A 26,944-nucleotide genomic window follows, 5' to 3' on the forward strand; every position below is an offset into this window, starting at 1 on the left:
GCCAGGGACAAGCCTAAGGGACACTGAACCTGCCTGTGGCTGCTGCCCCAGTGTGAGCTCTGGACACTCCTCAGAGGGAAGCACTGAGCAGGGAACAAACAGCCTGAGAGTTCAGTCACTCAGGTTCAAATCCCAGCTTTACCTGACCAAGACACTTCTCTGGGTTTTACTATCATTAAAAACAACCCTACAGATGACACTGCTCCCTCTCAGTAAAATACTGCTCAGTTGGGGGTTTTTTTTGTTTACTTACAAGTGAACTGAGAATTATACTCTTCCTTCCCTCCCATTTCATTCTTTTTTCAAGAGATACAATTTCAAAAGTTGGGTGCCAAAGTCTTCCTGTTGGTCTCTTCAGAAGCTGAGAACTGCTGGCACTAGCCCAGGAAAAGCAACAAAGAACAGGAAGAGTTTGGAGAGCAGCTAGACTTGCAAACCTCAGAGCACTGTAGAATAAACCCAACACAAAACAGAAAGATGATTGGCAGGGATGGGATGACTCTGCTGCTGGAAATGAAAGTGTTATGAATAATCAGGCACCTCTGACCCAGGAAAACATTGACTTCATTTGTGGCACAAAACCGACTGCAGATGGTATTTGGGGAGGGGAATTCAGCTATTCACTGTGCTTTCCCCTCACCAGAAAAATTCATTTCCTCCTGTACTGTTGAGCAATGAAATGCACCTGATTGGATCTGCTGAGACAGCTGCACATAGAAGATCTGGAATGAAAAATTAAAAGAGTCCATAGGGTTGATGCTAAAGGTAGTCCAATTAAAACAGTGAGCTGAGGGGGAAATGCACACATAACTCCTATTTTAATGAAGAATTAAAACAAATCCCTTAAAGGAACAAATTTATTTGGACATTTCTTTGAAATCCAGATGAGATTGTTGCTGAATTGGATGCTGGATGCCAGTGCATGAACAAGGACATTCCTCCCATTTGTTCCTATTACTGCTCACTTCTTCCTGCACTTCCACCTGGGGCTCTCAGCACTCCCTGCCCGCTGGGACACGTTTTCCATGGCCAGGATTCCAAGAGAGAAGGGAGAGCAGCAGCAAAGACCCATCCTTACTGCAGGCTGATGGCCCTGGGTGCTCCTTTCTACTGTGATCCACATTTTATTCCACTACTGGATAAATCCACGTTTATCCAAATGGGTTGAAGAAACATTTTTTCACCTGATTTACTGCAGAAATATTCTCAGCAAGAACTCAGGTTTCTTTTTCAGTTCGTGTCCTCACTTACAGCTCTGCCTGCTCCCACCTCTGCCATACCAGTTCCAGTGACATCTCTGCCCTGGGTTGTCAATAAACAAAAATGAAATTTGTGTACTGAAAATGTAACCTGCCAAGACAAAAGGCTGTGCAGAAGTTAACAGCTGCACTCTTTACCAGACCAAAGATTAATCAACATGGACTTGCATTTCTTAAAATGATGTTTTCATTAAGCAGGGTATTTTCCTTTATTTTCCTGAAGAAAATGCCTACAACCAAGATTTCAAACATATGTGCCTAAAATTAGGCTCCCAAATCAATAATTAAATCTTTAAGCAAATGGCCTGATCTTCTTCAGTGTTGATTACAAGTGACATAGCCCACCTTTGTTAGGAACTGAGGGATACAAGGCTCTTGGGAAAACAGGAATGAAAAAAGTCAGGCCCCTTCCTAGGATACATGCTGGTAGAATTAAACAGGTAGCTTGAAGTCAGAACTTTCAAAAATTATTCTCTCCATCCTTTTATATCAGTTTCAAGCCTTCTGCCCAACCCATTTGATACTGAAAAGCAAATTATACCTGCATACATGAATGCATAAATTTATTTCTGAATTCAATTTAAAAGAATTTTTCACAATAATATAGAAAAATATTAACTATAGGAAAAGACCCACCAGGGTGTATGAGCAGATAAAGTCAGACTTTGGTGCCACAGTGTGAGCTGAGTCCTGGGCAGGTTGGGTTTGTTCATTGCACAGACCTGGTTTTAGGGACACAGGGTGTGCTTCCCAAGCCTGCCCCAGCTCTCTTGGCAAGGTCAGGCCTGCTGGGATACACCACATTCCAAATCTGGGCACTTCTAACAAGGCATTTACAAAGCACCTTCCTACAATGGGATTTGACAGCATGTCCATTAATCTCTCCAATTACAACCATTTGACTCTTGCAGAGGATGTAGGCAATTTACATATTAATAACAAAACTGTTCAGAAACATGAAATTACATAAAGTGAGACCCACACAATTTTGATCAGCTACACAGCGTCAGGATCAAGAGCCTCCTCATATTAACCTTTGTTTCCTTTATAAGCCAAAAGCTTTCTAAGAACCTTTCCAAGGCTTTATTGGATTACAATGAGGGTAATTATAGCACTGAGATGAATCCAGTTGCTCTCTTGTAATGGAATACAGCCACTTGCAGCTACTTGAATGGCAGCTTGACTTGGCACACTGTTCTTTCATGGTTTTTTGCCTGTTCCAAGGGATGAGGTGACTGCTTCCCAGTCCCAGGCACCCTCACAGGCAGAATGTGTGAGGTTTGTCTAATCTGAGACTTCACTGGGATTTTGCCCTGATCATTTTTATAGAGACTGACGTGGCATTACCATAAGGCAGACATTAGCATGGTTTAATGTTACAGAGACAATACCATGGCTGATGTCCAAACAGGTCACTACACCTGGGTTTAAGTTATAAAAAGTTATAAAGACACACAGACACCTCAGGGCCTCTGTGCTTCTTTCCGATCTTCCTCGACGTAGAAAGATGTCAGGAGGAAAAAGCCTCCTCCAAAGACCCCAACAAAAGCACAGATGGCAAAGCTGTACTGCATGCTCCGGAAACTCCACTGCAACGACGGGATGTTCCTGGCCTGGATAGCGTTGGAGATCTGGGGAGGGAACAAGGCTGACATTAATCTGGAATAACACCTCCATCCTCTCCTGCTTTAAACAGCCTGTTTACAGTGTGGGGCTTGAAAAGAGTAAAAGAGGCAGACAGGGATGAGAGTCTGCTCCCAAAGTTTGTCAAACCCAGTACCAAGCACACCTGTACCCCACTGCTCTCCAGCTTCCAAATGGTTGAGGAATCTCGTTGTTTTACACCTTCAGTGTCTCCAGTCATGAGGGCAGGAAAGATATTTTACCATTTCCTAGCCCATCTCTAGATTGCCAGCACAGGATGGACAGTGACCTTTAGCATTTCTTGATCCCGTTCAGGAATTTTCCACCTCCCTTATTGGCATCCAGTGGATAGAAATGGGGTCAAGCAGCAATTCAGGCACAAGCAACACTCATAAGGCAGAGAAAAGATGGAAATTAACCTAAGAGTGGGGTCTGCTTTTGAGTGAAAAGGCACTTGAGGTGTTATGGAGTGACAGTGAGTAAGTGGAAGGAAGAAAATACCAGGCAGGTGCTTTTTGCACTGGTGGGAGAATGAGGTTGTAAAGGCTATAAATGATAAACTTTATTTTTGTAGACAGAAGGAAAATCTGATTTCCAGAAACTCAGTAAGATTCAACACTTAACCCAAGAACTTGAAATCTTTTTTTAGCATAAACAAAAAGATAAATGATGAAAGCAGTCATTTTTATTCCCACGTTTGTTCTTGATGGTTAGAATATACTGTGTGACTTGAAATGCATAAATACAAGACTCTTCAACCTTTGCTGGGTTTCTATGATTATTTATGACAGTTTAGGAAGATAAGAGGAAGATCAACTCTAAATGGGAACCTAGGGACTACAGCAAGCATAACAGCCACAATACAAACCTAATGCATTTAATTTTAAAATGCTTAGTGAAGAAAAATCTCTGGAGTGCAGAGGGAATGAAAACAGGCTCTGAAAAAGAAAATTCCCTCATTCTTCAGCCAGATTTTAAGCTAAAAGTTTGGCTGAAGCAGGGTAGGAAACACTATAAGGATATGAAAGCAGAAGATTTGGTGTTTAACCAACAGCAGTCATGGGAAGTGCTGGTGTATGGGTTCACAGAACATTCCAGAGGACAATGTGGGTGCTCAGTATACAGGAACCCACTTGGACACACAGCAGTTTTATTGCTGGGTTTATTGACTCTTTTCTGTGTGATGTTATATGGTTACCTGAGATTAATCTCATCTGGATAAGCTTTTTTTTTTGCCTTCACTCTTTTTGATGAGCTGCTCTTTAAGGTGAATTCTGCAGGTCCCACAGTGACTGGCAGGATGCAGCACAAGGCCTCAGCTCTGCCCATGCCCCAAAGAGGGCAAAGGACACAAACACAAAGTGGGTAAGAGGCACAAACAGTTTAATGTTTCAGGCAGAAAGCTCAAATCAATAGATTGGCCAAAAGGAGAATGAACAAGACATATTTCAGCTATTTTTTTTTCATATTTCAGCCCATTTTTGCATCCCATTTCAGCCATTTTCCACAGGGATGTTGGTGGTTGTGTCCCACACACACATCCAGTCAGGTAAGTGTGAGAGTCAGTTTCCTAACCCCAAAGAGCAAAGTGGTTTCTTCATTTGCCAAAAAAAGGAAGTCAGTAGGAGTAATCCCTCAGGGAGAGAGGCTCTCTTCTCTGCCAGACAGATTATACAGTTGAGACTGGGTTTCACCCAGTTGAGGACAAGGGGAACCTCCTGTGTGGCTGAGCCAGCAGCAGCTGTGCAGGCATAGCTCACTTGGGCATTGCTGGCCCTGTCTAACCCTGACACTGTCAACAAGGGGTAAACTTCTTTAAATAAACTCTCATACAAACAAAACTTTAAATCTACAACAAAGACTCAGTCTCCCATGTCAAGTAAAGCAGAAAACTCAAAACTGGATGCTTTGTTGGCTACTGTGTCTTAAAATTAATGAAGGAAGGAGGTGAGACTGACAGATACAGAATTAATGAACTGCACAGAGACAGCAGTATGAGTATGATTTGTGCAGAAGCACCTAAGTTCAAGAAAATGTAGGAAGGGCAGAGAAGTTTGAGTAATTTCTGGTTTTGGACCAGGTAGTTTCTATGATTCTGTGAGTGCCTTTCAGTTTCTAGAAGTTTTACCCTAAGAAAAGCTCAGTAAGGAGAGAATTCACTTACAACTCCGATGAGGTATGGGCTGCCTGCATCTCCCAGCAAATGGCTCACCAAAATCTGCAGGGCGATGGCTGTGGACTGTCGCCTCGGTGTCACCACGTACTGAAACAAAGCACAGCCCACAGCAGAGGGAACATCAACACACAGAACTTCAGGAGTGCCCAGCTGCTTCTAGAATATCCCAGAGACATTGACAGAGCAACTGTTTACAACTTTGGAGACAGAAAAGTTATGCTGAGCAAAAACACAGCGTGTTTTGCTGAGGAAAAAAAAATAAATCAAGAAAGGAAGACACAGGAGAAAGCCTAAACTGAGGGTGCACAGTCTACCCATATTTTTTTCGTCTCAGAACCTGCCTGGATGATGAGCATGCACACTTTGTGAACAGGCTCTGTTCACAAACAGAAACAAAAAAACTACAGTAGAAAAGTCTGAGCTGGGGAAGCAGACCTGGCTATGACAGACTGTACTAGACTGGAGACTGTCAGCTCTTGGCTCTCCGAGGTTTTTGTGTCATCTGTCCTAGACTCAAATTTCTTCTACAGATAATGACAGGCTCTGTTTGAGAAATGCAAATCAAATATTGTTATGCACTTAATATATCATGGGCATTGCAAGCATGGGAAAAGCTAAATGTACTTTGGTTCTCCCAGTGCCTTGCACCACTTCCTTATTACCTTTATTTAATAACCCATATCTGCAATTACAAGAGACAGAGCAAAACTGTAACAAGAAAAATACAGGAGGACAGGATGTTTCCTATAGTTTCAGGGCTCATACAAACCCTGTCTGTGCTATTACTCAGGTTCTTCTGCACAACAGAAACTGAGCTCAAGAGCTCAAGGTACTGTGGTATTCACTAGGAAAAGAAGAAACAAAAGGCACCTTCCCATAGGGACTCTGAAGTAGCCATGAGGTCCTGCCTGGCCACAGTGAGCCCAGGACCCCACACCATGGCAGGAGTGGAGATGACATGCTGAGCACTCCTCCTCTGAGGAGATCCAGCCCAGATGCCTGGACAGAGAAGCAGATGCCCCAAACAGGTAGAGTTTGCAGATCCCTCGTGCTGCCTCTGGAGGTTTCTCTCTTCAGAGACTCCCCTGCAGACTCTGCCACAGAGCTGTCAGCTAGAAAAACAGATGGAACACACAGGCTGGAGAACACTCCTGTACCTTCCAGGGCACTTCCAAACACAGGGACATGTTGGTAGCCTTCCCAAACCCCTCCAGTTCCAGCATCTCCTACACTATTAGCTGCCAAAACCCTAAAAGACAGAGTTCCACAACCTCACAGATGCCAAACATTTTTCATAAGGAATACTCCAAGTACAGCTCCTGGTAAACCAGCAATGCAGCTACAGCACTTCTCCACCTGCACATTAGGACTGTAGTTGTACAGCAGATACCTTTGTGTTTACACTGAATAGGAGGCACAAAGGTGGCTACATGCAATGCCTCTTGATGCACCAGCCACAAAGGGAGGGAGTCCTTATCATTCAGTCAGCATCTTCCTTTGTCTTCAGCTCCACAGGTCGCAGGAGAAATTAATTCCTAGCTACATTGTCTGGCTAGTAGTGCCATGTGGGAAGAAAGAAAAGTCATTTTCATGGCAAAATAAGAGCATGCATTAGCAAATCCAGCTACATTATCAGAAATCCTACCAGATCACATAGGAAATGAGGCAGAAAGCTAAATTACTGCTGTTATCTATGGCACCCTTCAGTCAATATAACAGCAGTAATACACTGAACTCATGGGGCTTCAACTGGATGAAACACAACTCCCAGGTAAGATTGCCACTGAATGAGCAGACATCTACAAATTCAGCTCAATTCCATCATTTTTCTGATAAAACAATTAGTTGCATTTAGAATTCAAGAGATCCAACCCAAAGCACATCAGTAGTAATAACTTTATGTCTGTTCCCAGGGGAACACAGCACCACAGAGCTCTGCTATGCCAAATCTTGATTGCAATTGATACAATATTGCTGGTAACCACAATATCATAAAAGAAATGGAAATTAGGAATGTTGGTCACCTGGGAGACAAGAACTTCCTTCTCTTCTACATTTGCATGGATCTAGGATATGGCAATGATGCTCCCCACAGATTTCCTGTGGACTGCAGTGTGATGCAGCGTTCCCTAAGAAAGCTGAGCCTGGAGTGATGGAACTGAACAAAAGCCCTGTTCCTCACAGGCTTTGCAGTTTGGACTGAGGAAGGAATTGAAAGAAAGAGCTGATAGTAACCATCTGCCTCATTCTCCTCACCATGTATCACCGTTACCTAACTCAGTGATGTCACCTTCCTCTTTAACAGAGGACAGAATTAAAATGCAGATGTAAGAGTTCAAAGAGAAGTAAATTGAAAAACTGAAAAAGAATTGGTGCCTCAATTCATGTAAAAAGAATGGCAATGGTATTTATAATTGCTTCTGGTGCAAAGAACCCAAATTATTTCAAAATAAATAGAAGATAAGTAAAAATGCCAGTCTGGACCAGTGATAGTTTTTCTGCACCTGTCCACTGCAGCAAGACTTCAACTCTTTTCTTATAGGATAGTTGTTTCTGACCATTCTGTGAGAATCAAATAAGAATCAAAACCCTCTTGGCTGCTGGCTGAGATTTTAAGCAAGCAGCCAATTGACTAATGCTGACTGCATTATTTACTATTATATTAAAATTCCAGAGTGCAGAAAACTGACATGTAGAGAGCAGCACCGTGAAAGAGAACATAATGCACAGTCAGTGTCAGCAGGACTTTGCTGAAGACCCATGAAATGTCAGTAGCTCCATTCCTTCATCCCAATTAGGATGTAAAGAAAGTTTCTTCAGCTATGAAATAGAAAGATAAACAGACTCATATCAAGGCAAGGTCAGGCAGTGGAAGGAGAATTCAGTAGTGCTTCACAGCTGGTCCCTTTGGTCACCAGAGAGTGCTCAGCATTTGGCAATACACTTTCTCATCCTTTTACACAGACACTGTAATAGGGATACTTTTATCTCTGCTCAGCTTGTCCGCTACTTGGGTTTAGTTAGCCAGTAGAGATACAAGCAAATTGTGTATCTGAGCAACTCAGACCACAGTGCCAGTGACCTCAGGGGTAAACTTGCAGTTGCTGTGATAGCAAGGGACGGTGACCTGTGTCCCACTGGAGCCACAGGCTGCAAGGTTTTATTCCTGTCCTTCCTGTGAACTGCTATTGTGCAGTGCTACATGTTGTGCTACACATGAATGCACTCACTGTGGTTCTTAAATGAAAGATTTATTATGAGTGTGGAGTTTGCAGGAGCAATCTTCAAATAGATTTCAGCTCCCTTGGAATGAAACACTATTACATAAAATGGGAAACACTCATGTGACTCTTGCTTGGGAAGAAACAGTCAAAGATCTCTGTTCTGCTGTCCCTTAACTTTGTGCCTTCTCTCACTTCTCCTGATGGCTTTACACAATTTCCCCACCTTCAGTGCCATCTGCAGCACTATTGTACCTGTACCACACTTGTCTGAACAGTCCCTGTCAAGCAGGAGCTTTCTGCTTGAAATATTTGGGTTACCATCACATCCACAGTTTTTCAGCACAGGGATCCCAAAGCAGAGAGTTTGGGTCCCTTGAATGATCCAGTACTCTACTCCTCATAAAAAAGGGTAGTGTCAATTTAAATATTTTGTCTTATGCCCACGGGTAGCAACAAAAGAATTGTCAATCATATAAATAACTTTGGTATTTAAAACAGCTTTCTGCAGCCTATTAGATATGAGCATTTCTTTGCTTATTGCACTGACAAACCATATTCAACTTGTTCATATTATGGATTATATAAAAGAAAGGTTATTTAAACTAGATGATAAGACTATTATGATCTGTGTAGTTCAGTGGTCATAGTATCTGCCCCAGGGTTTACACAGACATCTATTAGTGACTGTGGAGCTACAACCCAAATGAAAGGTTGCCAAATTTTTATTTAGATTAAAAACTCAAGTAAAATTACTAACTCCAAAAACCTTTGAAATGATAAAAAGAGGCTGCTCATCACAGTCTAGAAAAACTGGGCTACAAGATGTGTGCTTTTCACATCACTCCTTTCTAAAGAAATTACTGATGACAGAATCCAAATGAAATCATGCATTGCTATTCCTTGGCTTGTGGTGTCCTGGAATTCCCAAGAGCCCCTTAAACATCACTGCTGGCCTGATGCTCTGGCACTGTAGGAGCACTTATGAATTGGACTTGCAAGAGCTGGAATTCATCTGCACTGAGTTCTGAACTAAGGGAACTTGCTAATAGTTCATGGACTATCAATTTTGCCTCATTTGGATCATCCTTTCAAACCTCTGGAAAACAAATAGAAAACCTGATTATAGACACAAAATGACCTTGTTTCTGGTGCAGGTCATTTTCTAGCAGATATCTGACACACAGAGCTGTAGAGAAGCCCAAAACACCTGGTACAAGCAGCACTAGAGAGTACCACGTGCATGAGTTCCATCCAAATCAGGATATCTTCCTGGGATTATAATAACTTGGACTACTGCACCACTGCACCTTATTGCCACTGGCATCCTTGCCTAGCAGTACATTGTTTCCAAGCAGGATAAGCTTGAGAGAGAATCCACCAATAAGGAGATTCTCTGTAGGAGCTGGTTCACCAGAAAGCCACCAGGCTTAGGAACAACATTACATTGACAAAACACTTGAAATAAGGAAATAGTTTCATGAGCACTTACCAGCAGTATGTCTGTCACAACAGCCCAATTTACAGACAAAAACAGTTCTCCAAATGCAATAAAAATCTGCAAAACAGAAAAAAGCAATGACCATGCTATGCTATACTGTACTATACTATACTATACTATAGGGTTCATTTAGAGAGAGAACTTCTAAAATGGAATGGACTCCAGGGAACAGCCAGTCTCAAAACCTTGCTGTCCTGTGGGAAATCCCTAATCCATCACAGATGGAGATCCAGCCATGAGGAAAAGGGGTATGGCACTGAACAGTTCTTACAGCTGTGGTCTCAGAAAATATTAACCCTTTCAGCCAGCTCTGGACAGCAGATTGAAGTGGCCTGCCTAGACTAAGTGAGACTTGAGGAAAGCATTAAAGTTACACCATTGAGGTGGAACAGTGCTAGAAAGCAGAATCTCTTCAGAAACACAGGCCACAAAGTCACATGGCACATTATTCTTATCAACTGATTAAACTGATGGCACATTGTTACAACAGGTGCCAGCATTGTGTTTGGTAAGGTCTTGGTCAAGATATTGTCCCTGGTTGATGAAAACACAGTCTAGGAAAGGCACAGTGATAAACTCATGTTTTTGGGAGGGTGGCTTACATTCTCCAGAGGAGAACTAGATCTAGTATACCTAGAGTACCTATAAATATCCTGTAGGTAAAAGATATAGATAATAGAACTAGGATATCCATACATCCTGTGGTTTTTGTTTATTCTGTTCTGTTCATATGTTTTCCTCTCCAAACCAGTTTGGGGAAAAAAGTTCCTTGAAGCACTGAGATAGTATAGACCATTATCCAGATATCTTTTCCTTCACAATGCTTTAGATTAGATATAAGGAAGAAATTCTTCCCTGTGAGGGTGCTGAGGCCCTGGCACAGGATGCCCAAAGAATGGATGGGGCTGCCCCATCCCTGGAAGTGTTCAAGGCCAGGTTGAACAGGGCTTAGAGCAACCTGGAATAGTAGAAGGTGGCACTTTTAGTAGAAGGAGTGGAACTGGATGAGCTTTAATATCCCTTCCAACCCAAAATTCTGGTTCTGTGATTCTAATAAAAGGTATATTTTGGTAGTTCCAAACAAATATATTGATTCACTTGTCTAATGCAGACTGGCAAATTAAACTGTTATTCTCTACCTTTGATGACAAAAAAAACCCCTGAGGAACACACTAGGAGTGGAGCTTTCTGGGATTCTGAGAAGCAGAAAAAGACAATGGCTAATTCTTCTGAGCACTCAGATTCCCACTCTTGGATCCAAAAATAATCTTCAATTTCACATTTTGCTTTGTGTACACACACTCAGACAGGCAAATCCACTTGTGTTTTCTCTTGGTGTAAGGGTGTTTTTCCACAGGAATACACGTTCCTGAGGAGTCAGAAGGAAAACCTCTTTGAACAAGCATTATTCTTAGAAGCAAAAGACTTGGAAAAGTGCCCTTTTGCAGAGAACTGTTGATTACTGTAATTTACTTTACTTGGATCCTCTTATTTATGTTAATCATAGTGATTTTGGCTGTGGAGTCACAGGAAAAAAACACTGGAGTCTTTCCCTAGCTGTTACCAGACTATAGCTGAAATAGGGTTTACATTCGGTTCCCTCTTACAGGGATTTTTCTTTCATTCCTAGTAAGTTTCTGTTTTCCCCTTTACTGAGAATGGAATTTAAGTGATTTTTACTTCAGTTTGCATTGCCAAAAGCTTGACTTTGAAGATCAGCTAGTGATCTAAGGCTTTGAAGGTGAGGGCTAAATTATTCTTAGCAAGAACAGTGTATATTGTACAGTCCAAACCACACCAACCTTTAAGAATTCAGAGAGCAAAAATAAATAAGAATACTAAATTAGCCACAAAGTATTAAAAATTAACATAAGATTGAGACTTGCTTTAACTACATTTTTGCATAAGGGACATGTTTCAATGCAGCTGAATGCAGAGTTACTGTTCTCCTGTTCAATGTGGGCACTCTGCAGGACCTGAGGCACCGTTTTTGTGCTCTGACTGCCCTTTCTGCTGTACCAAGGACTGCCCAGTGTGGCTCTCACAGGTTAGACCTCAGCTATGGGAGCATCAGAGCCCAGAGCTTACCTGGATACCTTGTCACAAGTCACTGAAACCTCTTAATGGTTTAGAAGACCACAGAGAATTCTGCAAAAGCCACCCCTCACCTCCTCCTCCTTCCCATTCTCCCTAGGATGCCAAAAGACATTTTGCTAATTGTCACTTACAAAAGTGGAAAGGATGTTTGTCTGGGCCACCATCAGAGCTATGTAGAGGCACAGGGCAGAAATGAACATGCTTGTGGCACAGATCAGAGGATCAGCTTTGTTGTTTCTCTTCCTTAATCGTCTCGCAGCTTCTGCCCCAGCAATAATACCCAAAATTCCTGTCCCAATGGTGATGCCTCCAAATATTAGGCTGGTGACAAAGCAAAGGATTCAGCTGAGCATAGTAAGACTGTACTGTGGAAAAATAAATGGTGTTAGCTTGTACCTGTAGTTTCAGAAGGACCTTTAATGGGGAAGTTGAGTTTTATTGCATTTGATGTAACCCTCCCATTCCTTCTGAATGGATGCAATCCCAAGCCCCAGCTGAAGCTATGGCTTTGTGATGGGGGCTGTATCCCGTGGAGAAGATATTTTCCCATTTACAGAGCAGGTGTTATGCACCCAGGCTCAAGGAGGGCTCTGCTCAGTGTGATCTGGACATGGTGTGATTTAGAGGAGACACAGTCATCGTGGTTACCCTGTGAATCAATCTACCCAGTCATCCCTGAAACACAGATGGAGTAACCCTGTATCACAATCTGCTGCCTTGGAAGAGATCCTAGCACATGGAATGAAACACATCTAAATTACAACCCTCTGGTTAGCACAGCTGAGATGAATCACTTCTCTGAATATGGGAAGCACCTACCACTTCCCAGAAGAGTTCACAGAATACTGAATAGGTAACTACTGCCAGGTCCATGTAGAATTTTCTGAATACAGAGTTTCCAATACCATTCAGCTTTGTGTGTCTCCAAATGCAAATGTGTTCTTCAGGAACCACAAGTTCATGTTTTAAAAGAACGTGTCTGAATAGTTCAGAATATTCAGCTTCCAAAGGGACTTCCATGTGTGCTTTCATCTCTGTCCCAATGAGACCCCCACAATGACAAAGCAAGTCTCTCACACAAGATCAGTGGTGCCACTGCATCATAATTCTCTGAAGGCAAACAGGGTCAGGACCAATGTATTCTGAGCACAAGCACTTCTGAATACTTGACATGGTAAGTTCTGTACATTTTCCTGAGCTTTTTCTAACTGCAAAGTAACCAGCTGGGTTATGATCTGTTCCTTTAAACTACAGCACATTCACTTCTTAATTTCTTTCTGGCTGATTAGGAAGAACTCAATAATTCTGCAAGAAAAAAAAAAAAAGGTATTACTATGCTAGATAACAAACTTCAAGCAAATCTGTACTCTCCCTGCAAGTTCTTCAGGATTCTGATCCATCACTGACTATAGCTCAATAGTGACATTATAGATTGTCACTAGGCAGAACAATCTCAGAGATTTCTTCAAGAGAGGCAAGTTCCAAGGTGACATCAGCTGATCGAAGCATTCATGGATTTGTGTTTAGAATATTCATGTACTGTAAACTGTAGTTGAAATAAACCTGCAGCTGGAATAAAAGAGAATGGCCAAAACTAAATCCAAGCACAGTTCAGTTGATACTAGGAAAGTACAGAAGCCTAGTAGTGGGGAAAGGCTCCTATGAGATCTTTTAGGGCCTGAGAACGCTCACTTATCGCTCAGATCTGTTCAAAAGTGTTTGCACAAAGGCCTGAACAAAAACTCCACATTGCATATTTATCTTCCTTGAAAGGATTGAGACTTGAGTCAGTTGTGGTGCCATTTGAGTCTGTGTTTCCAAGGAGTGTAAGTGATACAGTCCTGATCCTTAAACAAAATCTGAAACTGCTGAACAGCCAGAGGGGAAAACATCTTTAAAGTATCCCTGGGTAGGTTTGGCAATGTGCATCTCAGTTCCTCCAGCACCATCAGGTCTGACATAATAGTTTATATTCTGTTTCTTTACATCCCCTTGGAATAACAGTCCAAAACCAGCCTTCTGCTGCTTCTGGCATGAGCTTATGCCAAGGTTATATTTAAAGCATCCTATAAGAAGCAGTACATGAGGTTAAACTATCAGATGCTCTGTTTCACTTCCCTGAAGACCATGTCTGCTCTAACAACACTGTAGTGGAATAATAATTCAGAAGTGGATTAGAAAACAAACTAGAGGCCAACACCTTCAGCTTAACAAAAAAGGTACTTAAACTGCTTCTATGAACAGATACAGCCAAACATCTTAAACTCTTCAATTTCCCTCACCTGCCTACCCTGAGCCAGACTCCTGTGTTTCACTCCCTTCCCACTAATGTTCAATGATAAGTAATGTGCCACTGGTGGCATCCAATTCATTTCCCATTGAAGGATTTTGGGATGACTCTTCAATCAATTTGATTTTGCTGCAACTCAGAAATCCCTTCTGAGTTGACTCAGTTATCCCATTGCAGAAAAACAGAAAAATCCCATTAGCAGAGGACACATTCAAGGTGTGATTACTGTTCTTCCCTTTAATTGCCTTTACCTGGAAAGGCCACGCAGTAAGCACTGAGTTCTTTGAAATCCATTGCAAAAGCAGAGGCTGAAACAAGACTTGGGATACTTCCCAGACAAAGGGATACTTGTATGGAGACCACTGACAGGGAGTCAGCCCCAGTGCTCACTGTTACTGAGGGAAGCCATGAAGACTCAAGGGGAATATTGAATACGTATTTGTATTCTGGACAACACACTGTGAAGAAAAAACTCTTCCTTGGTGGGGAAAAGGGACCTACAAAAAGGTGTGTTATGATTACTTCAAAGTGTTCTACTAGTGTAAATTCCTCTTCTTATATAATATTTGATACTATTCATGAATCTTCTTTGGTCTGGACATGCTCTGTGGCTGGCAGCTATTCACAAGATCCTGGTTTGATGTGATGATGTGATACTACATCAAAATCATCAAGCTTTCTTCAAGCTGGGAGCCACAATGAACTCATCAACATGGCGGGGATTATAAAACCAGAATAAGAAGATAATAGACAAGTTATTAAAACCCAGGATTTGAATATACTTAAATAGGATTTAAGTAGCTTGTCAACTAAAACTCCTTGCTAAAGCTGCTCCTTTTTCCCCGTAAGTGTTGCTATTACTACTTCTTCTCACTGTACTTAAATAGGGCTGACAGCACCTTTCCAGTTAACTGAGTGATTATAAACAAACTAACAAAGGGGAGTGTCTGAGATACCTGGGAGCAATTTAACATTCACACCCCACTGCCTTCACAAGAAGTGCTCAGTCACATCCTCCCTTCCCCCTTTGGAGCTGTGATTGAGCCCTGTGCAGTGTTTGCAGGTATCCTCCCACAGGCACAGCTCACCTGTTGGATGAACTGCACGATTCTTGGAGACATGGTGGGACAATGCCCTGGACAACCTGAGCCCTGTACAGAAACAGTGGCATCCACATTCCCAGGGCTCCAGTGACAAAGGCCATGGCAGTCAGACCCAGCGAGGAACAGACAAAACTACAGCTGAAAGACAAAAGAAAACAACTGAGAGATATTAGAAAGAATGGTGTTTGAGGAAAAAGGGAAAATCTACCTGCAACAACCAGAATTTCAAGCAATAACAAAACAATTCATTCAGACATCTTGTAATCAAAATCTGCTTCCTTGAATATCTGAACTCTGATCAGGCTTTATTATGAAAGGCAACAATAAAATACTAATTAGAGCAAAGGGTATGACCTACTGATTTCATGTTAAATCCTAGTCTCTTGCAGTTTTCATGCCAACTTCTGCCAAAACAATTGCTGTGATTTTTTTGATAGCAGAAGTATAACAATAGAGAGTGAGCAAGAATTTAATGGCTTAGTAGCTAAAGGAAAGGGTTCTATGTGCAAGTCTAAATGTCTCAGGGTTTTCTATAACCAATATAAATGAGAATAACGTCTGGGTCTTTTGAACTGTTAAGTTTCAGTGGCTGAAGCACTCCTTAACTCTGAGTAAGTAAAAATAAACTCAATCTCCACAGCAAGTTTCAGACAGAAGGAGAAGCATTTTTGAAAACTGTCCAAACCTTGTGTCCTTCCTGCCCTATTCTAGGAGAAAATCAATTTTTTTGCCATACTCTTTGTCATTAATAGTTCAGGAGAAAAACCCCTCTGAGGTCAAGAGGGATGTATGAAATCTTAAGACTGCTGCAAATGATCAGGTGACCACCAAATCAGAGAATTTGTTAAGAAATGAACCTAATTCTCCATTTTCTAAAGATAAAGTGCTCTTGGACTTGATTAAAAGTGGAACCACATAGTTTATTGTCAGTGTGTCTTTACGCTTTGGAAATCAATTGCCCAAGGAAAAGAAAATGGGAATCAGTTGCTAAAGGAAAAGAAAATGAAAAAATATTTTTACACTGGAACATCTCTGTAGGAAAGCAACTTTGGAGACAGTGTTGCTGAAATGTCAGAAAGGCTCATTTTTGATTCAGGAAGTTTTTTATTATTCACTTCAGTATATAGCGCCTACAAATCGTGATCCTACAAAACCGATCTCTTGTGTACCTGCTGTTCAGGATGCAAAGGAAGCAGATTTAGCGGGCAGGTAGAAAACGTCTGGAAGAACGCTCCAAAGACAAACAAGGTGCCAGGAAAGCAAGTGTTTAAAGGAAAAGGATGGGGAAAGCAGCCTGCGGGCAGCGGCAGCGCGGAGCCGGCTCTGGCGCAGCTGCACAGCGGCACCTGCTGTTCCCAAAGCCCGCTCCAGTCCGCATTTCACTTCGTCCTTCATTTCTGTGTGCTTAAAAAGATGTTATCTGCCAGCCAAAGCTCAGCCCATCCAGACACATGGACAATTACTTTATAAACCATATTGGGGTCCCACAAACTCTGACCTCGTGCACAGCAGGCTCCCAAATACCACAGAGTGCCTGAGACATGCTAATCCAACTTTCCACAGGCACTAAGAATTATAAATAAATTTACACCAGAAAATTATGCAGTTTTAGTAATTTACCTTCCATAGGGAAGGGAAAATTTAGTAGAAAGTAGAGCTATGGATTTTAATAGGAGCAAACTGCCATCATAACTTTGCCCTCCTCCTCCTTCTCAAAATGGGAGAATAGAAGAATCAAAGAAATTTTTTATCTCTTTTGTAGCATTCCTGTAAAAAAAGTAGAAGAAAGATTTTTATTCATGGTGTTTCCATTCTCTTGCATACAGCATGTGGCTCAAAGGAGCTAGGCAGGATTCAATGGACATATTTCTTCTAATGGAATGGTGACTCCTCAACAGAGAGAACCTTTGTAGCTCAGACCACTTACTTCTTGACAAGTGATCCCACATCCTGACACCAAGTGGTCCTGGCAGTTCTGTGTACATCTGGCTTCTCATCTGCTCTGTATATCGTGCTAGAGATGCTCCTTGCTCTGTGTGCTGCTGCCTTTCTCTGGATCCTGTGAGGGACCACTAAAATCAGGAGAAGCAGTGCCAGTCCTCCCATGCAAGGAGTTACCTGTAGACACAAGGGTGGTTAGATCAAAGATAACTGTTTTCTTATAGTGAAGCAATTCTAATTGCATTAGAACCACTATCAGAAAATTGCAGATATATTCAGAAATAAATGTATGCTGGATTTGGCCATATTTGTAAAGAAAAAGAGTGACTTTGGTGACTTTGCAGGACATACATGATCACTCTTCCCTCTGATTTTAAAGAAAAACTTGTGAAGAAAGAAAACTGTGCTGTAGTATTCTAGCCACAAACATAAGAATCACTGATGCAGTCACCAGTGTTACCTGAATAATATCAGTGCTACTCCAGTAAATATTCTGCCCCACTCACATGCATTTGCTAGCTGATTTTGTATGCAAGGCAAGAGGCTCTAACAAAGTATTTAAAAAGCACTGGGTGCATCATGATGACCAGAACAGAACAGAAAACTGGTGCTACCAGTATAATGACCATTTAACCTTCAAATTCCTCTGTTTGAGGAGGTCTTGGTGCAGTGACAACCATTCCAAATGTGCCCTCAGGTAAGAGGAACATCAGCACCTGCCCTGGCTGCTGTACAGTTTCACCTACACCTATCAGAGCTAGGCAGAAACGTGCCACTTGTCCTGCAGGAAAACTTCTCCTAAACATCACATTCCTGACTTGTCAGAGGGTAGGAAGTCCTTCCACTGCTCACCTTCAACACAATGAACATAAAGAATCCAAACCCCAGTGATGATTTTGATGTTAGAGTGAATGAAAGTGAGACTCACCCTGAAGGCCCAGTGCCAGTCACCTGTGCTTTCTGCCATGCCAGCTGCCAGCATATAACCACAACCACTGTAAACAACAGAAAGGAATGATCAGTAAGCACCAGTGAATTTTGGGTGGCTGAAATGACATGTCTGGCCAGCTAAGGAGAACACACAGAAGTGTTCTGTCTCAGTTTTTTCTCTTATTTCTTAGAGAAATTACCCTCATGGTCTGTGCTAGTCTGCTTGCCAACCAGTATTAAAAAGAGAGTCTAACTTCCTCAGAGCAGACTTGAGATGATGACAGTAATGTCCCAGATTCCCCTTGGAATACATATTCTGTAGAATGACACTGCAAACTCGGATCAAAGAGCCCATAAAACATTTTATTACCTACTCCCTTCTGTGCTAGCCACAGGAATTATGCCCTGCAGGAATTTCTTTAGTTTTAATCTGCCTTCTGGGCCCAGTCTAGGCTGCCTGCTCTGATACAGAGTATGCCTCTAAACCATTTGAAAAGCTCTTCTCCACCTTTTCTTCAGACACAATGTCAATTTAACTAAGAGAGGAGAGGGGAGTGCAGCTCTTCCTTGGGAGATATTTAATGGAGGCTTCTTGAAAAATCTGTCAAATAAACTAATATCTAAAAGCTTTTGTCTTCCAAAACACAGAAATAAATTACATACTCTTATGCACATGTTTTTTTTAGCATTCAATATTTTATTCAAAGCCAGAGTTTCCAGAATCTAGATTCTCCTTAAAAATGTTAGGGGGAAAAAGTAATTTTTTTTTAAGGTAAGTAGAGAAATACACCTAATCAGCTCTATTCAAACTTGCTGAGGAAGTGACAAATCCCTTTGCAAGAGCCAATGTAGAAATACATCAAAATAAATCTGATTAGGGCTCAGGGTATATTGAATTGCAGGTGTGGTCAGAAATTTCAAAAGGCCACTGTAAGAAAACCAACCTTCCCACTGGAATGAAGATGTAGAAGATAGATAACACTGTGGTCCTTTTTCCTTCCTCAAACAGGTCTGCAATGATGGTGGGTGCTATAGTGGAGTAACTGGCAGAGCCAATGCCAACCAGTCCTCGTGAAAGAACAAATATCTTGTAATGCTGCAGGGAAAAGACATAGTCAAAAGACATCCATGCAAGAAAGAAAGCTTGCTGTTAAAGAGGGGAATTTTAGTGGATGAAATCTACCAGATTGAAATCAGAATCAGATTGCCTTTTGCCTTTGTCTGTATTTCCTCCACTCACACCTGCTCCCCTCACATCTCACTGCTCAGCTTTTTCTGCACAGCAGTGACTTCTCAGAGTGACACCCAGAGGGAATTTCAAGACAGGGTGGATAGAGCACATGTAAACCAACAAACCAAAAATAAAATCCCATCAGTTGTAACAATAATGTGTGGGTTCTCTATTGCCTAGGCTGGACTCCAGTGTCCTATAAGGCATTCCTGCATGGAGTATATTTAGTCCAGGATTAAGGCTTGGGAAATGAGTGGTTACTGATGCCTTCCCAAATGTGAGTAGAGAAGGACTCTATAAAGTCCTGCAAGTTGTATGCAGATTATTTTTATAGCACCCTCTAAAAAAGCGACATACCGACTCAGTGATGAATGAGCTCCCTAAGGTCACACCAGACCAGAAGAAAATACCAGCTCCAAGGATGATTTTCCTGTTGTAGCGATCTCCAAGGTACCCAAAGATGGGGGCAGCCAGCATGTAACACAAAGTGAAGACTGAAAATCCAACAATGAATAAAGACAATATTAGTCCAATTATTTTTGTCATATGTACTGCTCACCCCTCAGATAAACTCAGGTTATTTTTAGGGCAGGGATTAAAGGCAGGCTGAGTTTGTAGGACTAGGAGGGGAATTGATATTTGAAAAAAGACAAATGCAGACTCAAATTATCTATACAATAATAAAATGTGTGTGAATTACTCAACTTCTGTACTCCTTGAAAAATCATTTGTTTCCTGATTCACAAACCGTGGGATTTTTGAAGGACCTGACTGGAGTCTGACTTTCAGTTTTGCATAGTAGTCAGCCTGCCCACAAGTGGAAGTGAGCAATACCACATACAAGGAGGAACTAGAAGAGGTAAGTAACTGGACTGTGTTTTAGGAGCAGACCACAGAGGGGTAAGGCAAAGCCAACTGTCTGAACTGAGGACATTTTCTTACCTGTTTGCAGCAGACCTGTCTTCCCATCGCTAAGCCCGAAGTATTTCTGTATATCCAACAGGATCCCTGCAACAGAGGCAGACATTCAACAGCAGCAAAGTACCCTGCTCAGCCCTGCTAACTGCCAACTCACAAACAGGGCATGCAAGAACTGCACTGCATTTAGTTTTTAGTTTAGGTGTAAGCCTTACTCTACCACAAGATGTACAGAATATTAAAAATTCTTATCGCTATAGATAAAATTAATGATCTTCCACCATAAGGGTCTTACAAGAGTCAGTTTACACATCTGTTCTGCTTCTTTTGCACCATTAGCACCTAAGTACATGAACAATTTACAGTTCAAAGCTTAATGGACACAATGTGGAACAAAACGGTGGATGTTAAGACAAAAAGGTCATTTTTTTCTCTATACCATGCCAGAGCTGCAGATCTTCCTCTCATCTATCTTGTATTTACAATTTACACTGCTGAAAACCAATTAAAAATAGAAGATACTACTTTGAAAAAAACATACCTGTACTCCAGTGTTGAAAGGTATCAATTAAAAAAGACATTTACTTCTCATGCCACTTCAGTTTTGCCAAAATAGATAAAGTCATAACATTGTTAACAGGGTGAAACCACCACCATGTAAGAGAACAAGTTATGTGTAATTTCCCTGCTGTGCTCACAGGAGCTCATCTGGAGCAGAAGGGAGTGGGTGAGGTCAGCAAGAGGCAGCTCTTCTCCCAGTTTTACATGTTATGCTATGAACTACACTGCTCCAGCCACTCAAAAGCAATGTGGGATCAGCTAATTTAAAGGTAAATCCATGTTCTCCCACAGTCCCCATGGCTGCAGCATCAGTCCACTCACTATTTACTGATGTGACTTCAAGTCACTGTAGATCAAGGTCCAGCCTAACAGCAGCTCCAGAGGTTTACAGTTGTTCTTCAATGATTCTTGAACATATTTTATATTTTGGCGTTTCCTAATGGTTTCAAAAGTTTAAACGAATTATTTAATTCAAACATTTTGCATCATTAAAACAGGACAGTCAATTGTATCCTTCCTTTCTGGCAGCCAGTGATCAGTGCTCAGAAATACTGTATATTACAGGAATTCAGGTTTGGTCTCACAGAGTATTTAGAACAAATCAGAGCTAACAAGACTTGAACAGAACCACAACTTCATCTCAAACTAACATTCCATTAAAATATCATCCCCTCCACCTAACTAAAATAACTGACCCTGCTATTTCCTGGCAAATTACAAAGCATTGATTTGAACAGCTTGGTGGACAGAAAAGAGGGGAAAGGTCTGCATGGACACCAGTTTCAACAAACTGAAATCAGCAGACAATTAAGGGGAAGAACTTGTTTTCTGTGATGCAAACGCTGTCAAAGCCTGTGAACAAAACTATCCGGAAACCACAACTTTGTAACTGCTGCCAGTTTACTTCTAAGGAGATACTCACACCTCCCCTTCCTCCCTTTCCTGTTAGCTGGTATCTGACAACATGGTCATACACTTGGACAGCCAAACTCAAATGCACTTTTGCAAGAATTTTGCAGTGGCACTGAATTCTAGCAGGTGAACAGTGTATTGCTGTGGTATAAACGGCAGCTTACAGATTTGCCCCATGGCCCAGGGGTCATAGAACTAAGTAAAAAGTGCTTTAGTCATATAGTATAATTAAAGGAGATGTTTCAAAGGCCTGGACACTATTCCTGCCTCTGTTCTTGAATTCTTGTCCCTGAAGGTACTCATAGGAGCATGCTGGGAAAATTTTAAGCTCTTAGTGGGTTCAGAAGTCCCTGAATAGTTCAAAGCCTGGAATGAGCCAAATGGCTTCTTGATCTTAACCCTCCCAAGAGGATACCCTTCTAGTATCCAAGCTCTTCCTTGATGATGTTTTCATCCTCTTCTGTCCCCTGCCCTTCTCCAAGGAAAGTTACTTGACAACAGAAGGCATACACAGAATTTTTTCACTGACAGCCTTGCAGAGTCATTCAGCAAGCACTCCTACTGCACTCCTACTTGCTTCCTTCCCTCTTGTGTTGTTAAAAGGTACTCAAAAAACCAAGCTCAAACTCCTAAACCCACTACAGTCTCCATTTTTAAAGATACTGACTGAATGTCCTAAATTTCTGAATGGTCTAAGTAGCAAAATAATCACTTTGTGTACTGTAACTATCTGTATTAATTCCAAATTTAATAATACATCCTTTAATTTTTTTCAAGGTTTTAAAACATTTCTGTTTCTCAGGCCTCATATTTTACTCAGAAGTAAATTACAGCAAGCTCACATGTGCCTCCCCTGTTTTCTAAGTCAGATCCCTGGAAGCATGGTAGATGCTTAGGAGTAATACTAAATAGAAGAATTTACACAGACCACAATTTATATGGGAGAAAAACCCCATAGTTTCCCTCCAGTTTACTCTAAGCTACTCTTGGTTGTTTTCAGCTAGGGAAAAAAATCATTAAAACTCATATTTTGGAGGAAGGACATTATTTATTAGATAACAAGTCATAATTTGGGTAGGGGAAGGCTTAAGGAAGTGAATCTCTGTTCTTTTTCCACAATCATGTTCCACTATTCATTGCAGAAATCACACTACTGCTGGCAGCTCACAAGGAAGTTCAGCCTCCCCACAGCAAATTAACATGGATAACTAAGTTATCACAAAGATGACATAGTTTTTGAACTTGTAATGGAGGTTATAGCATCAGTATCCTTCAGATAAAGGAATACCATATAGAATTTACTAGATACTAGCAAAGAAAACCTTGTAAACTGCTGTGTACAGTAAAGAGAAGCTCCCGAGTCAAACCTCTGTAGAATCCAGCCACAAAAATGGACCAGTTGCTCTGTATGGTAAAGTCTGTTTATGAGAGACCTAGATTTTAAAGTATTGTTTTATTTTTATAAGCATTCTAGTAACTATCAATATCTAATAAATCACTCCTAAGTCTTTCCAGATTTATAATTGGAAGTTTCATTAAGAATATGATCAGCAGGCTAAAGCAGATAAATGAGGAAAAAGTAAAAAGACCTAAAGCATATCCTTACTTTAGAAACATTTGTAGAACTGTTAAGAACTTAAATTTCTTTTTCTTTAGAAGAGTAAAATGGGTTCTCACCTGGCACAATGAACCAATCAATGAAATTTATTAAATTCCCAAAGCACAGCACGGCAACTACCAGGCAATCCCTCTTTGCTGGATTGTTCTTTGACACAGACACTGGTGTTCCATCTGCTGCAGCAGTTCCATAGTTCTGTCCCTCAAGCAGTGCCTGGAGCAGCGAGTCTGTGTCCTCATCTTCACAGGGGGGTTGCATGTTTGCAGTGCAGACACTCAGCAGGGATGGTAGAGCATTTCCTCACACACAATTGATGCGTTTGGCCTATGAGGAACTTCAATCACTACGGTCATTTCCGGCACAGAAGCACAGCCACTAAGAACTGAAATTAAATGTTCCTTGCAGTCAGATGAACTTACCAAAAAAAAAAAAACCTGCAGTGCTGTGTTTTGCAAAAGTGTTGAAGACCATGGCCTTGAAGACAAGGAAAAGTAAATGTAAACAAAAGCAAAGTAATCCATTGTGCACCCAAGAACCAAAACAACTCTGCAGTGATCTCACAGCAACTACAAATGCAAAAATAACAATATTCTTTGTTGTCAGTGAGTTGCCAGAGCTAAAAAGCTTTTCTACAAAAGAAAGTAAAAGAAAGAGAGAAAGAAAGAAAGAAAGAGAAGGAGAAAGAGAGAAAGAGTGAGCACCAACAGCCTTTAAAACAGGGCTGTGGCTTCCCCTTTCTGCCTCAAAAAACAGGTCCAAAGGGGGAGGAGGAGAGGGCACAGGAAGGCATTCTTGTTCTTTTGGTGCATACAGACACCTTTATCTGCCTTCTTTCTCTGTCCACTCACATTTTAAAAAGTATTCAGTCACATGTCTTTTGAGCTAGTTTGTGGATTAGCAATTTCAGAAGATAATTTATTTTTTGCATCCTGTTAAGAAAATTTAAAGTGAAAATTACCAGCAAACTCTAAGAGTTTAAGAGTGAAGCAGTTAATTTGAATAAAGAGTGCTTATGGCTTATGACTCACGTATGAAGACACAGGTCTGTGGTTGGGCTTTTTTTAAGAACTGGATATTTCACACTTTAGACTGAAAAACAAAATAGCACCTACCATTCTTGGCCCTCTTGCAAATGCAGACTCCTTTTCTTCCACGTGTTCAACACTAGTATTTAATTCTATCTTCTCTTTATCTCCCTTTTTCTCTGCTGTAGACCACAGAATGCTCTCTGAGCAATGTATTATTTATCCCAGTACTATCCCAGTGCTAAACTAAACCAGCGAAGTCAAGAGCTCCTTGGAAGTTCTTGGAAGCAATAAAGAATCAACACAATTTTGTAGAAATTAAGATTTTTATCTCCAAGCCCAGCCGTGGACAAAGGAAATCCCGAAATCCCGATGTACATTCCCAATTCAATCTCCCCGGAGGAGTCGGAGCCTCGCTGCGCCGCTGGGTGGTGCCCCAAGCCCGCTCCCTCCTGGTCTCCGCATCCTTTCCCGGGAATATTTTCCATCTTTGCTTCCCAGCCACAGCCCAGACCTTGTAAGGAAGGCCTCACGGGCAGCTCAACAGGGTTTAACTCTCACTTTGGGTAGTTTAAATGTGTCTTGATCCAAGCGTCCTCGGAGTATCCAGGGCACATCCCGTACTGCTCTCAATTGCCATTCGCTGCTCGACCTGATGTTTTGAGATGGCCAAAAGCAGGTTTTTAACTATGACTGCTGTGGCAAGAACACGATTCTGCTTTCATAGAGCAGAATTCCCAAATTTTCCAAAGACAGAGTCAGATTAAACAAAATGTTCCCCACAAACACAAAACCATCAATTCTAAACACTTCTTTTAATCCCCTTTTTGCCCTTCATTAAAGTTTCCAGATACCACTTCATGCTTTTTGTTGCTGTACTACCTGGCATTGCCTCTGTCTAAACATCCCCCTTCTCCCTCCCCTCAAGGTCAAAAGCCACCTCCTTCCACCACTCTGGCTTTCACTGCTGGGTACAAATGGTTTTTACAAAGGGCCCCTGTGACTTTGCCTTCTTCTGTCACCTCCATCATTCCTTGATAGCCTCTCTGCCTTAACTGCGTGCTTGTCCTGTTCTCCAAACACAACTTTCATGTTTGTCCAGACCACACTGCACCAAAAACTTCCACCAAAATTTTGTGACAACCCACTTTTGCATTGTGGGCATATAGAATGCCACTATACAATACTAGTCACCTTTTGCTAAGCATAGTCACAGCTCACTTCTTTATAGCAAATTAAATTTATTCCTTATTTGTTCTGTCAGTCAGGTAGTTCCTTTCCTGGAACAAAGTGTAGTGTTTGCCTCCACAGCTTACCCTGTCGGTGCCAGGTGCCCATGTGATATAAAAAGCAGCTTTTTATCCCTGTCACACTCCTTCTTCAGAAGCTCTGTTCTCTTGGTGGTTCATTTCAGCACGAGATCTCATAGCTGTGCCATGCAGTTAAACCCTCTCATGAGAGCAGCAAGTCAGAACCTCTTTATTCTCATGTTTGGCACTAGCCCAGACACTGAGCAACGTGTTTCCTTACACCATTTGGAATCTGGCTGTGGTACCAAAAATCGTTTTGATGGCTGGACTCGACAGAGGCAACTGAAACTCCCCAGCTGAACAGAGATGTTTGGAGAGAGTTAAACTGGCTGGCTGATCCCCAGCAGGCCAACAAATGTGTTATCCCTGAATCCTGATAGGACTGCTTGCACACCACCAGTGTGAGAGCTTCCAGCTTTCCCTGAAAGGGTTTCCAAGTGTTTACTACAAAATGCCTCTGAATGTATTTATTTATCCAAATATCCTCTAATGGTGGATACTGCCATATCCGTGAACAGCTTTGGAGGTTTGCCAGAGCTTTTCCAGAAAGCTACATCAGAAGGGGCATTAATTGTGAACCAAGATGTCAGAAAGATATAAATTGAAAATATTTTATTGTTATCCTGATTAACTCCAAAGCATTTCCATACATGTAAAAAAAAGATTATTAAGCTGCTGAATAGCAAACAGCAACAAAAGCTGTGAAAACCTAAATATTAAAATAATACTCATTGTTGACTAGATCTAACAAAACTGATTTTAGGAAGAAAGAAATAAGCTGCTTTTGGTATCTCTCTCATGCATTACCCAGCGAGAGAACATAAAGTAACCAAAAGAAAATACACACTTTTGTGTATTTTCAAGTATGTATTTAATTTCTGCAATAGATTATTAATTAGATTAATTATTAATCTTAGATTAAAAATTAAAATTAGAACCAACAAGTATGTATTTAATGTGGAGCATATGAATGGTTTGCATTTTGAGGTATACATATTTTAAACTTGTTGTGAGGGAAGGAAATTCATAAATCATGAGATTCTGCAAATAATTGACATTTGGATCGGTGCAAAACTTAATAATTTTTGTGTTTGAAAAGATCAAAAAAGTGAAATTTAACATCATTCTGGTAGACAGACAGCTCAATAAATGCACGTCCAGACTTACTTGAAATATTCCACTCCAAGGAGATTCAAAGACAATTACA

General features: G+C 41.3%; 1 protein-coding gene and 1 long non-coding RNA gene across 5 annotated transcripts in view; one reads left to right on the forward strand and one right to left on the reverse strand.

Moving 5' to 3' along the window:
- LOC111937668 (uncharacterized) overlaps window positions 1-3,666 on the forward strand; it is a 30,613-nt gene extending 26,947 nt beyond the window's left edge. Inside the window, exon 4 of the long non-coding RNA XR_015278354.1 lies at window positions 257-3,666. This is a non-coding gene — a long non-coding RNA (uncharacterized LOC111937668). The remainder of the gene's footprint in view (window positions 1-256) is intronic.
- The window catches only part of SPNS3 (SPNS lysolipid transporter 3, sphingosine-1-phosphate (putative)), a 37,129-nt gene continuing 11,613 nt past the window's right edge, over window positions 1,429-26,944 (reverse strand). For 2 of the 4 annotated variants that reach the window (XM_086858935.1, XM_086858936.1), the window contains exons 3-14: window positions 24,515-25,079; window positions 23,462-23,876; window positions 20,336-20,401; window positions 19,751-19,887; window positions 19,107-19,258; window positions 18,161-18,227; window positions 17,219-17,409; window positions 15,277-15,429; window positions 12,030-12,219; window positions 9,793-9,858; window positions 5,068-5,166; window positions 1,429-2,890 (exon numbers count right to left, since the gene is read on the reverse strand). In XM_086858935.1, coding sequence (XP_086715061.1) covers window positions 2,723-2,890; window positions 5,068-5,166; window positions 9,793-9,858; window positions 12,030-12,219; window positions 15,277-15,429; window positions 17,219-17,409; window positions 18,161-18,227; window positions 19,107-19,258; window positions 19,751-19,887; window positions 20,336-20,401; window positions 23,462-23,660 — 1,488 coding nt within the window. In that variant the 5' untranslated portion in view covers window positions 23,661-23,876; window positions 24,515-25,079 and the 3' untranslated portion in view covers window positions 1,429-2,722. The remainder of the gene's footprint in view (window positions 2,891-5,067; window positions 5,167-9,792; window positions 9,859-12,029; window positions 12,220-15,276; window positions 15,430-17,218; window positions 17,410-18,160; window positions 18,228-19,106; window positions 19,259-19,750; window positions 19,888-20,335; window positions 20,402-23,461; window positions 23,877-24,514; window positions 25,080-26,944) is intronic. The other 2 variants (XM_023939098.2, XM_086858937.1) reach the window with 2 other exon arrangements.

This window comes from Cyanistes caeruleus, chromosome 21, assembly GCF_971803275.1.
Source record: "Cyanistes caeruleus chromosome 21, bCyaCae1.hap1.1, whole genome shotgun sequence".
Classification (NCBI taxonomy): domain Eukaryota; kingdom Metazoa; phylum Chordata; class Aves; order Passeriformes; family Paridae; genus Cyanistes; species Cyanistes caeruleus.